Source organism: Bos mutus, chromosome 22 (assembly GCF_027580195.1).
Source record: "Bos mutus isolate GX-2022 chromosome 22, NWIPB_WYAK_1.1, whole genome shotgun sequence".
NCBI lineage: Eukaryota > Metazoa > Chordata > Mammalia > Artiodactyla > Bovidae > Bos > Bos mutus.
This window is the reverse complement of record NC_091638.1, coordinates 70644302-70659151: the sequence shown is the minus strand read 5'-3', so window position 1 is coordinate 70659151 and position 14850 is coordinate 70644302. Positions and strand designations below refer to the sequence as shown.

Below are 14850 nucleotides of genomic sequence, written 5' to 3'. Positions count from 1 at the left end.
CAGTCCAGCCCTTTCAGTTGTAATACTGGGCAGCAGGCTCCCTCCATTTCTGCCTAGGCCCTTCTTCGGCGCTCCCACCCAGAAATGACGACATGGCTAGTGAGGCTGACAGTCTTGCTGTAATTGGGAGAAAACGGGCTGCAGCACGTTTGGCAGATTGAGAGTCATCTGCAGCCAAAGTTGGGGTTGTGCAGGCCGCCGAGGGGCTCAGGGCCCCCTGCCTCATGTGGTGAAGAGAGGAAGAAGAGGTCAAATTCTAACCCAGATGGGAAAGTTGGTCCCTGGGGCAGTTTCACTTCCTCTCCTTGCTCTCAAGAACGTGGGGAAAGGCATCATCTCCCCTTGCTGCCAAAGTTCCCTTTGCGACAGGCTGGGGAGGGTTTATAAAAATCTCCTGGTAGAGACAATCTCCCCGACGAGCCCCTCAGTTGGCCTCTGCTCCTTTCCAGCCACTTCACAGCAGAGTCCAAATCCAGAACCGTGTGTGTTTCATGGGCTGGAGGGTGGTGAGGGGAGGGCTGGGTGGCCAGAGGCAAGGAGTGGGGGACCGAGGGCAGTGGTCATTCTTAGCAGTTCCAAGGAAGCGGGGCCCTTCTCCCAAGCACCCTGCACAGGCTCAGTGGCAGCTCTGGCCACCTGCTCTCCCATAAGGGTTCCAAACCCCCACGGAGTGCCTCAGAGTGGAGAGGGTTCAGGCAAGGAAGACCACAAAGATGATGAAGAAGACAATGAGGATGAGGAAGATTTTGACCATGAGCCACCGGTTGGATGTGACCGACTGGAAGTACTTGAGGATCTCTGAGTGGGCGGCCTCCACGTCCAGCTGGGCTCCCAGCACATTCTCGTCGATCCTGAGGATAGGTTCGGGAGGAGGGGAGAGAGAAGGATGTTGGATTAAAAAGAATGCTGTTGAACTGTATTTTTTATGCATGTATATATTCTTGCCTAAAAAATCCCCTGGATAGAGGAGTCTGGTGGGCTATAGTCCATAGGTCCCACAGAGTCAGATACAACTGAAGTAATTCAGCATGAACACATAGAGGAAAAAGCTCTGGAAGGGTAATATAAACAAGTCTTGTCTCAGCAACTTATTAGCTAATGAACCTAAGCCACTCATGTATCCTCAAGTCTCATTTTCCTCAACTGCAAAGGAAGAAAAAAACGAGGATAACACAAATCCTAGGTTTCTTGTCAGGCTTAAATGAGTTATATAAAGTGCCCAACCCATACTAAGAGAATCCAAAACGTCTATATAATTTTTTGCTCATCGGTATTTACTGATTTTTGTCTAATTAACGGTGTGTGCTCAGTTGTGTTTAACTCTTTGCAATCTCATGGACTGAAGCCAGCCAGTCTCCTCTGTCCAGGGGATCTTCCAGGCAGCAATACTGGAGCCCATTGCCATTTCCTTCTCCGTGGGATCTCCTCAACCCAGGGCTTGAACCTGTGTCTCTTGCGTCTCCTGCATGGGCAGGCCACTAGGGCCACCTGGGAAGCCTCTAATAAACAGTACTGATTTGCAATAAGGGGGTCACAGAAAATCATGGTCAGGAAACCCTCATTCTAAGTGAGAAAAGAACCTGATGATATGGACAGAAAGTCAAGGGATGAGAAAAGCCCTATATTAGAACATGTCTCTCAAGGTATAGAGAAGCCCTCAGAAGAAGGGCAATCGCTTGAGACATTGCTGAGGAAAATCAAACATTTCCCAGCTGATCTGCATATACAATCCTAAAAATCAAATATAAACTTGGGTCTTTGCAAAGGGAGTTGCTGGGAGCAGGGACCTTTGGGAGCTGTGAGGTCAGAAAAGTTGGTGGAGCCTGGTAATCAAGGAAGAAAGTGAGAGAAAAGGCTGGGCCAGTGGCTGCAAGCCCAAGGTCCTGGCAAGGTGGTCAGGTGTATGACAACCTAATCTCTGTCCAAATACAGAAGCCTGGATTCTACATGACTCCCTATTTATGTCAGAGAGGCTAAAGTCTCAGGTTCCCTAGTTTCTGGTATAATTACATTTCTCAGTGTGGATGCACTGTCATCTCATGCCCAATAAAGCTCATTCATATTGGCAATTATAATGGCTTCACTTAACAAGAATGGAGGAACAACGAATGCAATCTGGCATATAAAAGATTTTAAATGGGAGTCCGTGAATGAAAACTAGTACAAGGGAAGAAGTTACTATCACTCAATAGTAATTTTAAAGAGAGGAAGTTCCTTCTTTATGGAAAAATATAAGCTAATTAATGTAGAAGGAATGAGCAAATTAGAAAATGACCATTTTGCCACACACACTCTCAAACGAATCAGGCAAGCATCACCAGCAGGCTGATACAGAGATAACCTCACCAAGTGCCTCCTGATGTGATCACCTACACAGCCGGCCAAAAGCACTGAACTTAATCATAGGGACAAACAGTGCACAGGGGACTCAAAGTGTCCTCCATGATGACTTAAGTCTGAGTGTCACCACCTTGAACAAGAGACCAAACAGGTATCTCCAATAAAGAGGACCTCATCAAGTGTCCACTGATATGACTGCCTACAGGGATGGCCGAAACTACTGAACTTAAATTTAATCAGAGGGACAAACATCGGACAAACACACGTGTATGACTTTGTATAAGAGGCACTGGTCTCAAAAAAAAAAAGTAAATTATCACACACACTAAAAAAGGCAGACTAAAGAGACACAACAGTTGAATGTATGAATGTTGTCTAAATCTTAAATTGAAAGGAAAAGGCTAATTTTTTTTCCGAAGAGTTGGGGAAATTTGAGTATGGATTGATTATTGGGTTGTGTTGGAGAAGTGTTCAATTTCTTAGGTTTGATAATGATATTGAGGCTGTTCAGGAGAAATACTTATTCTTGGCAGATGCTTGCTGAAGTATCTGGGGATAACACATGATGTTTGAAAAAAACTGTCATGAAGTTTGCACCTACTTTTTTTTTTTACATACACACAGCTTTGTTTATTTATTTATTGTTCTTTATTTATTTTAAAATATTTGGCTGCACCAGGTCTTAGTTTAGGCATGCAGGATCTCTTAGTTGCAGCATGTGGGATCTAGTTCCCTGACGAGGGATTGAATCCAGGCCCCCTGCACTGGGAGTGCAGAGGCTTAGCCATTGAACCACCAGGGAACTGCCTATTTATTTTTAATTGGAGGATAATTACTTTACAGTGTTGTGGTGGTTTCTGCTGTATATCAACATGAATCAACCAAAGATAAACACATGTCCCCTCGTTCTTGAACTTCCCTCTGGTCCCCGACCCTGCACCTACTTTTAAATGATTCAGGGAAAAAAAAAAAAGGTGAGAGGAAGTAAATGTGATAAAAAGTCAACAGTTGGTGAATCTAGGTGAATCATTATAGATGTCCCTTCTGCTATCCTCCCAACTTTTCTATTGTTTGAAATTTTTTAATCTACAAGTTGGAGGGAAAAGGAAAATGACCGAGTAACACATGGAACTCTAGTAGATCAGTAGCGTTTTTTATACCTTAGAAAAAATAAGAATCACCTATTAAGCATCTCAAAAATACAAGTTCTTCTTTTTTTTTTTTTTGCCGTGCTGAGTAGCTTTTGCAATCTTAGTTCCCCATGCGGGGATCAAACTTGGGCCCACAGCAGTGAAAGCACTGGGTCTTAATCACTGGACCACCAGGAACCTCAAAAATGCAAATTCTGGAAATTCCCTGGTAGTCCAGTGGTTAGGACTCAAGGGCTTTCATTGCGAGGTTGGATCTCTAGTCAGGGAACTAAGATCCCAGAACCTGAGCAGCAAAGCCAGGGGGGAAAAAAAGGCAAATTCTTAGGTCTCACATTCTACGGTGGGGCCCAGGAGACTACAGGTGGAGAAAGTGAAAGTCAGCTGTGTCTGACTCTTCTCGACTTCATGGACTATATGGTCCATGGAATTCTCCAGGCCAGAATACTGCAGTGGGTATCCTTTCCCTTCTCCAGGGTATCTTCCCAACCCAAGGATCGAACCCAGGACTCCCACGTTGCAGGCAGATTCTTTACTAGCTGAGCCACAAGGGAAGCCCAAGAATACTGGAGTGGGTAGCCTATCCCTTCCCCAGCTGATCTTCCCTACCGAGGAATCAAACCAGGTCTCCTGCAAGAAATCTGGAATAAATCAGTGGTTTCTCAGGAGAGTGCTAAAATCCAGATCCACTGGCATTTGCAGGAAGCAAACACAAGAGTATCTGTGTCTATTTTAAGAATATCATCCTTTCAGAATTTAAATTTCTTGTTCATATCATTGTCCACAAATTTTCTCTCCCTTGTTATTTTCCTTTTATGTTTCAATCTACTGCTGGATTGCTTCTGATCCACTCAACGGAATCTGCTGGCACTGATCCAGTTAATCCAAGCCCCCTGATGCAAATAACACCTGAGGATCCTTAATTCACATTTCTTTCTCAGGGGCACCAAGAAATAACCACTCCTTCCTCCCTAAAATTCTTTCCACCTCAGCTTCTAAGGACATATTTCTTTGCTTTTTTCTCTCATCTCCCTAAAACCTCAGTCTCTTGGACAGATTTTTTCCTTCACCAGGTATACCTGGAATCCATGGGGATCTATTCGGGCCTTATTTTCACTTTGCCCATTGTCTCTGGATGGTCTCATTTACCTCCATGGTTTCACCAAGAAGCTGCTGAATCCTACATCCTTTATCTCTAGCTTAGCCCTCTCTTTTCCAAGCATCAAACCATGCCTCTTGGCTGTCCCTTGAAGTGTGAGCTCGCTGGAGATGTCCAGAACTAATCTCATTCTCTGCACTCAGCACCGGTTCACTGCCTCCTGTGTTCTCTCCCCACCCCCAGATCCAGGAGGACTAGCTCACAGCAGCAACAACTAATGTTTGCTAAACCAAAGAACAAATAACTACTAACACTGAAAAATACTTACGACACTCTTTCAAGGAAGATTAGTTGTCAGGTTGTATATACACTGTAATTCTATTTTTCTGTTTGTTTATAAAAGGCTTTCAGGGACTTCCCTAGGGGTCCAGTGGCTAAGAATCCATCTTCCAGGGGATCCCCTGATGTCCAGTGGTTAGAACTCTGTGCTGTCAGTGCCAAGGACTCTGGTTCTGTCACTGGTTGGGAAACTACAATCCCACACGCTCCAGACTGGAGACCTGGATTCAGTCCCTGGGACAGGAAGATCCCCTGGAAGAGGGAATGGCAACCCACTCCAGTATTCTGCCTGGAGAATCCCATGGACAGAGGAGCCTGGAGGGCTACAGTCCATGGGGTCACAAGGAGTTGGAGATGACTGAGCAACTAGCACTATCATTTTCACTTCATGGGGTGATTAAGCCAGCACATCTCAACTACTGAGCCCCCAAATCTAAACGAAAGATCCTGTCTGCTGCAGTGAAGACCTAAAGCAGCCAAAACTAAATAAATAAATAAATTAAAAAAAAAAAAAAAAGGCTTTCAGGTTTTTGTTTTTTTTTGCCGAGCTTCTCCGATGGCTCATCGGTAAAGAATCTGCCCAAAATGCAGGTAGAAGATGCAGGAGATGCTGGTTGGATTCCTGGGTTGGGAAGATACCCTGGAGGAGGAAATGGCAACCCACTCCAATATTCTTGCCCAGAAAATCCCATGGACAGAGGAGCCTGGTGGGCTACAGTCCAAAGGGTCAAAGAGAGTCAGACATGACTGACTGACTGAGAGCATGTACACACACACACACACGTGGGGGACGGACATGGACACACACCCACACATACCCACGGAAGATCTTAGTACATACACACACACACCCCCCACACACAACCATGGAGGATCTTAGTTCCCAAACCAGGGACCAAATCCAATGGGAAGTTTGGAGTCCTAAGCCACTGGACCGCCAGGGAAGCCCCTAACTCTAACAATTTTAACCATATACATTGGGGAAAGAATACAAACATCTTTTACAAACCTGATTCTTTGAATCTATAATATTTTAATATTCAAAATACATTGTCACCTGAAGAGCTCTAGTGTTTATGGCCTAACTCAGCAAGGGATTCCCTAGATCTCAGGTGAACCAGGTAAGACTCAGTCAATCTTCCTGATTCTAGGACCAAGAGAGCTGTCTTCACAGAGCTTTTAAATTGCCCACTTGAATATGTGAGGCTGCTTGATGGATCAGTGTTGGGAAATCCGCTTTACACAGAAGGAGATGTTCACCCAGTTTCACCGGATCAACAACCACTAGTAAAAGCGCTCTGCTGGTGCTGTGGGGCAGTGAAGAACCACCAGGACCAGCGCTGCCTGAAGGCCTCGGAGCAAGTGGGCAGGCGTCAACCTGCGGATTGCTCAAAACGCCCACACCTTCGCTTCTTGAGGTCCTCTGCTAATAGCCTTTCTTCTTGCCAAACTGAGAACACTGAAGTAGCCTGAAGAACTCGGCAAGGTGAAAAAACAGGTTCCTGGCCTCACACTTGGAGATTCTGACTCCACAGATGTGAGTGCAGTGGACTTCCAGGAACCCTCATATTTTTTTTTAAGAGGAAAAAATATACATTTATAATTAGGTATAGATGATTTAAGATACTACATTAGTTTCGGGTGTAAAACAAAATTTTTATAGGTTATACTGCATTTAAAGTTATTATAGGAACTTCCCTGGTGGTTAGGACTTTGCCTTCCAACACAGGGGGTGTGGGTTTGATCCCTGGTCAGAGAGCTAAGACCCCACGTGCTTAGTGGCCAAAAAACCAAAACATAAGACACAAGCAATACTGAAAGAAATTCAGTAAGGAGTTTAAAAAGTTATTATAAAATGTTGGCTATATTCCCAGTGCTGTAAAATACATTCTTGTCATTTATTTTATATATAATTTTTCTCTTAAACCCCTCCCCCCATCCTGCCTCTCTCCGTTCCCTCTCCCCATCAGTAACCACTAGTTTGTTCTCTATATGAATCTGCTTCTGTTTTGTTATATTCATTCATTTTTTTCCTCTTCATTTTTAAAACTGATGCTGATTTAAAATATTATATGTTTGAGATGTACCACACAGTGAGTCACAATTTTTAAAGGTTATACTCCATTTCGGAGAAGGCGATGGCACCCCACTCCAGAACTCTTGCCTGGTAGGCCACAGTCCATGAGGTCGCTAAGAGTCGGACACAACTGAGCGACTTCGCTTTCACTTTTCACTTTCATGCATTGGAGAAGGAAATGGCAACCCACTCCAGTGTTCTTGCCTGGAGAATCCCAGGGACGGGGGAGCCTGGTGGGCTGCCATCTATGGGGTCACACAGAGTCAGACACGACTGAAGTGACTTAGCAGCAGCAGCAGCAGCATACTCCATTTACCAATATTATAAAATATTGGTTATATTCCCTAAACTGTACAATATATTCTAGTAGCTTATTTATTTTATACAGAGTAGCCTGTACTTCTTAATCCCTTACCCCCATGGTGCCCCTCCCCACTGTCAAACACTAAATTGTTCCTTATATCTGAGTCAGTTTCTTTTTTGTCATATTTACTAATTTGTCTTATTTTTCAGATTCCACATTTAGTGATTATCATACAGTATTTGTCTTCCTCTGACTTATTTCACTAAGCCTATTACACTCCAAATCTATTCACTGTTGTAACAGTTGTTGCAAATGGCAACATTTCTTTCTTTTTTATGGTTCAGAGTATTCCATTGTATACACCTACCACATTTCCTTATCCATTCATCAGTTGATGGATACTTAGAATGCTTCTGTATCTTGGCTATTCTAAATAGTGCTGCTGTGAACACTGGGGTGAATGTATCTTTTCAAACTAGTGTTTTCATTTTCTTTGGATATATACCCAGGAGTGGAATTGTTGGACAATAGGGTTGTTCTATTTTTACTTTTTTGAGGAACCTCCCTACTGTTTTACACTGAGGCCGCACCAACTTACATTCCCACCAACAGTGCACAAGGGTTCCCTTTTCTTCATTACCCTTGCTACAGTTTATTGGTGGTCTTTTTGATGATAGCCACTCTGACAGGTATGAGGTGATGTCTTATTGTAGTTCTGATTTGCGTATCTCTAATGATTAATGATGTTAAGCATCTTTTTGGGTGCCGGCCGGCCATCTGTACATTTTCTGTGGAAACATATCCATTCAAGTCTTCTGCTCTTTTTCTTTTTGGCCGCCCTATGCGGCATGCGGGATCCCAGTTCCCCAATCAGGGATTGAACTATACCTTCTGCCTTGGAGTGTGAAGTCTTAACCACTTGAGTGCCAGGGAAGTCCCTCTGCTCCTTTGTTTAATCAGGTTGCTTGATTTTTTAATGTTGAGGTGCACGAGCTATTTATGCATTTTGTATGTTAACGCATTAGTTGTATTATTTGCAAATATATTCTCCCAGTCAGTAGGCTATCTTTTTGTTTTGTCAATGGTTTTCTTCGCTGTGCAAAACTTTGATTAGATCCCATTTGTTTACTTTTGGTTTTGTTTGCTTTAGGATATGGATGCAAAAAAATATTGCTATGATTTATGTCAAAGAGTATTCTGCCTGTGTTTTCTTCTAGGAATTTTTATAGCTTCTGGCCTTACATTTAGGTCTTTAATCCACTTCAAGTTTACTTTTTTTGTTGACACACCTTGTGGCTTCTAGACCTTAGTTCCCTGACCAGGGATCAAACCCCAGCCCCCGGCAGTATAAGCGCAGAGTCCTAACTGCTAGACCACCAGGGAATTTCCACACTTGGAGTTTACTTTATGGTGTGAGAAAAATGCTCTAATTTCATTCCTTTACATGCAGCTATCCAGTCTCCTCAGGACTACTTATTAAAGAGACTGTCTCTTTAATGGTATATTCGTACTTCCTTTGTCATTGATTCACTGACCAGAGTATGTGCATTTATTTCTGGGCTCTCATTCTGTTTCATTGATGTCTGTTTGTTTCACAGTGTGTGTTCAGTTGCATTTGACTCTTTGTGACCCTGTGGACTGTAGCCCGACAGGCTCCTCTGTCTAGGGGATTTTCCAGGCAAGAATACTGGAGTGGGTTGCCATTTCCTCCTTCAGGGGATCTTCTCAAGCCAGGGGTCCCACCGGCATCTCATTTGCCTCCTGCGTTGTAGGTGGATTCTTTACCACGGCGGCACTGGGGAAGCCCATTTTCGTTTCAGTACCATACCATACTGTTCTAATAGTAATCAAAGTTTCAGCAGTAACTTTGTAGTGCAATCTGAAGACAGGGAGCATGATACCTCAAGCTCTGTTCTTTCTCAAGACTGTTTTGGATACTGTTGAGTCTTTTGTGTTTCCATACAAATTTTAAAATGACTTGCTCTAGTCTATGAAAAAATGCCATTAGTATTTTGATAGGGATTGCACTGAATCTGTAGATTGCCTTGAGTTGTATGGTCATTTTAATGATACAAATTCTTCCAATCCAAGAACATGGTGCATCATTTCTATCTATTTGTGTCCTCTTCAGTTTCTTTCATTGGTGTCTTACAGTTTTCCAAGTACTGTCCTTTTACTGCGTTATATTTATTCCTTAGTATTCTCTTTGATGCGACTGTAAATGAGTTTCTTTCATTTCTCTGATAGTTTGTTGCTAGCAGATAAAAATGAAACAGATTTCTGTGAATTACTTTTGTATCCTTCAATTTTACTAAATTTATTGATGAGCTCTTTTTGGATTTTCTATGTATGGAATCATGTCATCTGCAAACAGTGACAGTTTTACTTCTTCCTTTAAAATCTGGATTCCTTTCATTTCTTTTTCTTCTACTGATTGCTGTGGCTGGAACTTCCAATACTATGTTGGGTAATATAATGTTGAGAATGAGCATTCCTGTAGCTAATTTCAAGGAAATGGTTTCAGCTTTTCACCACTGAGTATGGTGTTAACTGTGGGCTTATCATATATGGCCTTTGTTATGTTGAAGTATGTTTCTTCTATGCCCACTTTGTGTAGTTTTTTTTTTTTTTTTTTATCATAAATGGATGTTGAACTTTGTCAAAATCTTGTATTTGCCTCTACTGCAATGATCATATATTTTTCTTCAATTTATTTAATGTAGTATATATCGCATTGATGGATTTGTAGATATTGAAAATCCCTGCATCACTGGAATAAATATTCCCACTTGATCATGGTACATGTTTTTAATGCATTGTTGGATTCAGTCTGCTAATATGTTAAGGATTTTTGCATCTATGTTTTATCAGTGATACCAGCCTGTAAATTTATTTTTTGTGATATCTTTGGTTTGATATCAGGGTGATGCTGGGTTTGTAGAATGAGTTTAGAATCATTTCCTCCTCTGCAGTGTTTTGACATAATTTGAAAAGGATAGGTATTAACTCTTCTCTAAATATTTGGTAGAATTCACCTGTGAAGCCATCTGGTCCTGGACTTCTGTTGGAAGTTTTTAAAAATTACTGATTCAGGACTTCCCTGGTGGCCCAGTGGAAAGAATCTACCTGCCAATGCAGGGGATATGGGTTCAATCCCTGGTCTGGGAAAATTTCACGTGCTGGAGGGCAACTAAGCCAGTGTACCACAACTACTGGAGCCTGCAGCCTCTAGAGCCCATGCTCTACAACAAGAAAATCACTGCAACGAGAAGTCTTCACACTGCAAAGAGAAAGTAGCCCCTGCTTGCCACAACCAGAGAAAGCCCACCCACAGCAATGACGACCCAGCACAGCCAAAACTAAGCAAATAAAAATTAAAAAAATTACTGATTCAATTTCATTACTGATAATATCTGTTCATATCTTCTATTTCTTCCTAGTTCATCTTGGGAGATTAAACATATCTAGGAATTTGTCCATTGCTTCTAGGTTGTCCATGTTATTTGCATATAGTTTTCCATAGTAAACTCTTTTGATCCTTTGTATTTCTGTAGATCAGTTATAATTCTTCCTTTTTCATTTCTGATTTTTATTGTCTTAGGCCCTCTTTTTTTTCTTCTTGGTAAGTCTGGCTAAAGGTTTATCAATCTTGTCTATCTCTTCTTAGTTTCATTGATCTTTTCTATTTTTTTGTCTTTATTTCACTTATTTCTGCTTTAATTTTTATTACTTCTTTTCTCTACTAACTTTGTTCTTTTTCTAGTTCCTTCAGGTGTAAGTGTAGGTTGTTTAGTTGAGATTTTTATTTCCTGAAGCAGACTTCTACTGCTATAAACATCCTTCTTAGAACTGCTGTTGTAGGAAGTCCCACATATTTTGGATTGTTTTCATTTTCATTTGTCTCCAAGTAATTTTTATTTCTCCTTTCATTTCTTCAGTGATCCACTGTTTGTTTAGCAACATATTTTTTAGCCTCCACTTGTTTGTGTTTTTTGCAGTTTTCTTCTTATAGCTGATTTCTTCTTCTTCTTTTTTTGTAGTTGATTTCCACTCTTACAGCACTGTGGCTGGAAAAAGATGCTTGCTATGATTTCAATTTTATTAAATTTACTAAGACTTGTTTTGTGTCCTATCACAACCCACTCCAGTATTCTTGCCTGGAGAATCCATGGACAGAGGAGCATGGCAAGCTACAGTCCATAGGGTCACAAAGAGTCAGACATGACTGAAGAGACTTAGTACACATGTACATTTTGTGGCCTAGCATGTAGTATGTCCTGGAAAATGTTCCATATGCACTTGAAAAGAATTTGTATTCTGCTGCTTTTGGAGAATTGTTCTCTATATTTAAGGCCAGTGCCTAAATGACACATTATTGACTTCTTATCTGATGTGTCCATTAATAGAAGGAAATGGCAATCCACTCCAGGACTATTGCCTGGAAAATCCCATGGACAGAGGAGCCTGGTAGGCTACAGTCCATGGGGTCGAAAAGAGTTGGACACCACTGAGCGACTTCACTCACTCATTCACTATTCAATTCCTCCCTTTATGTCAATTTCTCTCTTTATGTCTGTTAATATCTCCTTTACATATTCAGGTGTTCTTATCTCTGGAGCCACGGGACTACCAGGAAAGTCTCCCTTGCTGCTTTTACTATTCTCTCTTTGTCTTTAATTTCTGCCATTTTAATTACAATGTGTCTTGTTGTGGTCCTCTTTGGAGTTGATCCTGTTTGGGACTCTCCGGGCTTCCTGGACATGGATGTCTATTCCTTTTTCCAGGTCAGGAAAACTTTCAGCAAGTATATCTCTAAATATGGTCTCTGTCTCTTTTTCCCTTCTCTGGAACCCCTACAATGCAGATGTTAGCACACTTGATGCCCTGGAAATCTCTTAAGCTGTGTTCACTTTTTTTTTCTTTTTAGCTTCAGTGATTTCTACTACTCTATCTTCCAATTCACTGATCCATTCCTCTATGTCATTTAATCTACTGTTGATTTCTTCTAGTGTATTTTTCATTTCAGTTATGTTCATCTGTTTGGTTTTTCTTTGTCTCTTCTAACTCTTTGTTAAACTTCTGTGTTCATCCATTCTTCTCTGGAGTTCTTTCATCTTTATGATCATTACCTTGAACTCTATCAGGGAGTTCACTGATCTCCACTTCACTTAGTTTTTCTTCTGGGGTCTTGTCCCTTTGATTGGAACAAGCTCCTCTGTAACCTCAATTTGTCCAATTTGCTGTTTCTATTTCCATGTATCTGGCAGGTTGGTCGTTTCTTGACCTTAGAGAAATGGCCTTTTGTAGGAGCTGTCCTGTGCATCCTATCTCCTGATTACCAGAGCTGTATGCCCCAGGGCTACCCCGTATTGCGTGGGCCCCTCTGTTGTGATGGGGATGACTACGCGTAGGTGGTCCAGTAGGTGTGGCTGGCCCCTGGTCTGGTTAGCTGCCAGGCCCTGCCTTATGCAGAGGCTGCCAGGCACTGGCTGGCAAGATACTCATTTTTTATAAGCTCTATACGGGGTTCCTATGAACATCCAGCTTTGGCAACCAATAGTTAAAAGGATGTTTATTTATTCAACTAGTAGGTGTTGAGCACCAGCCATTGATACAGTGCTGAGTTCAATTATCTTGGTCCCTCCCCTCAGGGGGGAGCAGAAAATGTCCGCTTTCCCAGCTATCACTGCTGCTGCTGCCGCCAAGTCGATTCAGTCGTGTCCAACTCTGTGCGACTCCATAGATGGCAGCCCAACAGGCTCCCCCATCCCTGGGATTCTCCAGGCAAGAACACTGGAGTGGGTTGCCATTTCCTTCTCCAATGCATGAAAGTGAAAAGTGAAAGTGAAGTCGCTCAGTCGTGTCCGACTCTTAGCGACCCCATGGACTACAGGCTACCAGGCTCCTCCATCCACGGGATTTTCCAGGGAAAAGTACTGGAGTGGGGTGCCATTGCCTTCTCCACCCAGCTATCACTAGCTTCTCTTAAATTCAAGTCTTCTACTTATGCACTGGCTCCCCACTTCCTCTCACCTGCTCTAGGACATAAACTTTTAAGAGTTCTTCCCCTTTCCTGTTATAATATCAATTTTTATTTCTCTGTTGGATCATTCCCAATACAATACAAACATACATTTATTTTTTCCCATTCTTTAAAAAAAACAAAACAAAAATCTCTTGTCTTTCACTGGACAAACTGGGAACAATCTGAACACTGAAAATAATCATTATCCTAACTAATTGTAATACAAAACATAAATAAAAACCTTAAGTCCATAATGATACTCAACAACAAGGAAGAATTAAAACAAGAATTAAAACCTCCTTAGCCTCTATGTTGGCACCTGCTCCACAAACTACCTACTCTGAAAATACAGGAAAATAATTAAGGTTTTATCCAGCCTGATTAAGATGAACTTCAGCTCATGCAGTTAATAAAGAAAAGCTTTTGTTTATAGAAAAAAAATGCACCTGAATTAGATAAATTGATTCAGACCAGACAAGCATCATAACTGGCTCCTAAAAACAGGTTAAAGGGTCTTGGGGAACAAGATATCCAATAAATCATTTGCTGACTACAAAGAAGAAATATACTCTTAAAAACAGAGATCATTTATTATCACCTTAATCAAATGATCAAATTTGTTCTTGATAATGTAGGGACAGCTGACATTAAATGCATCTTAATAAGATGCAATTTGTTGAGATATATATATGTATATATATCTCAACAAAATATATTTACAGTGGATTTTTTGGGGGAGCCGCTTTGCACAGCTTGTGGGATTTTAGTTCTTCCACCAGGGAGCAAACCCAGGCCTTCAACAGTGAAAGCACAGAGTCCTAACCACTGAACCACCAAGAAATTCCTACAGTTGATTTACATATGTATACATATATATATTCATGGAAGAAGACAAAGAGGAGAAAAAATTTCGAAAGAAATAATGGTGAAATATTTCCTAAACTTTGTGAAAGACATAAATTTACAGATTCAGGAAGCTCAGAGAACCCCAAGCAGCATAAATTCAAAGGAAACCACATCTAGGTACATAAATGATCAACTGCTGAAAACCATAGAAAAGAAGAAAAAAAAATTGAAAAGCAGAAGCAGTCAGAGATTACATACAGAAGTTAGAATTACCACTGACTTCTCATTAGGAATGAAAGGCTAAAAGACAGTAGAATGATGTATTTAAAGCACTTTAAGCAGAAAAACTATTCTTCAAAAATGTGGGTGAAATAATGAAATTTTAGATAAAAGAATTTGTCATTAGTAGAGCTGCACTATAAAAAGTACTGAAGAGGACTTCTTTAGTGGTCTAGGGGTTAAGAATCTGTATGGCCTCCTTATGTAGGGAACACAGGTTCGACCCCTGGTCCAGGAAGATTCCCCATGCCTTGGGGCAACTAAGCCTGTGCTTGCAACTACTGAGCTCACAGGCTCTAAACCCTGAGACCCCAACTACTGAGCACAAGCACCCTAGAGCGCAAGGCTCTGCAACAAGAGCCTGAGCAGCACAATTAGAGAGCTCCCATTCAA

General features: G+C 41.5%; 1 protein-coding gene across 1 annotated transcript in view; it reads right to left on the bottom strand.

The window, feature by feature from the left end:
* Positions 1-100: 100 nt before the first annotated feature.
* STX5 (syntaxin 5) overlaps positions 101-14850 on the bottom strand; it is a 28359-nt gene continuing 13609 nt past the window's right edge. Inside the window, exon 11 of the mRNA XM_005904852.3 lies at positions 101-851. Within this exon, the coding sequence (XP_005904914.1) occupies positions 692-851 (160 nt within the window). The 3' untranslated portion in view covers positions 101-691. The remainder of the gene's footprint in view (positions 852-14850) is intronic.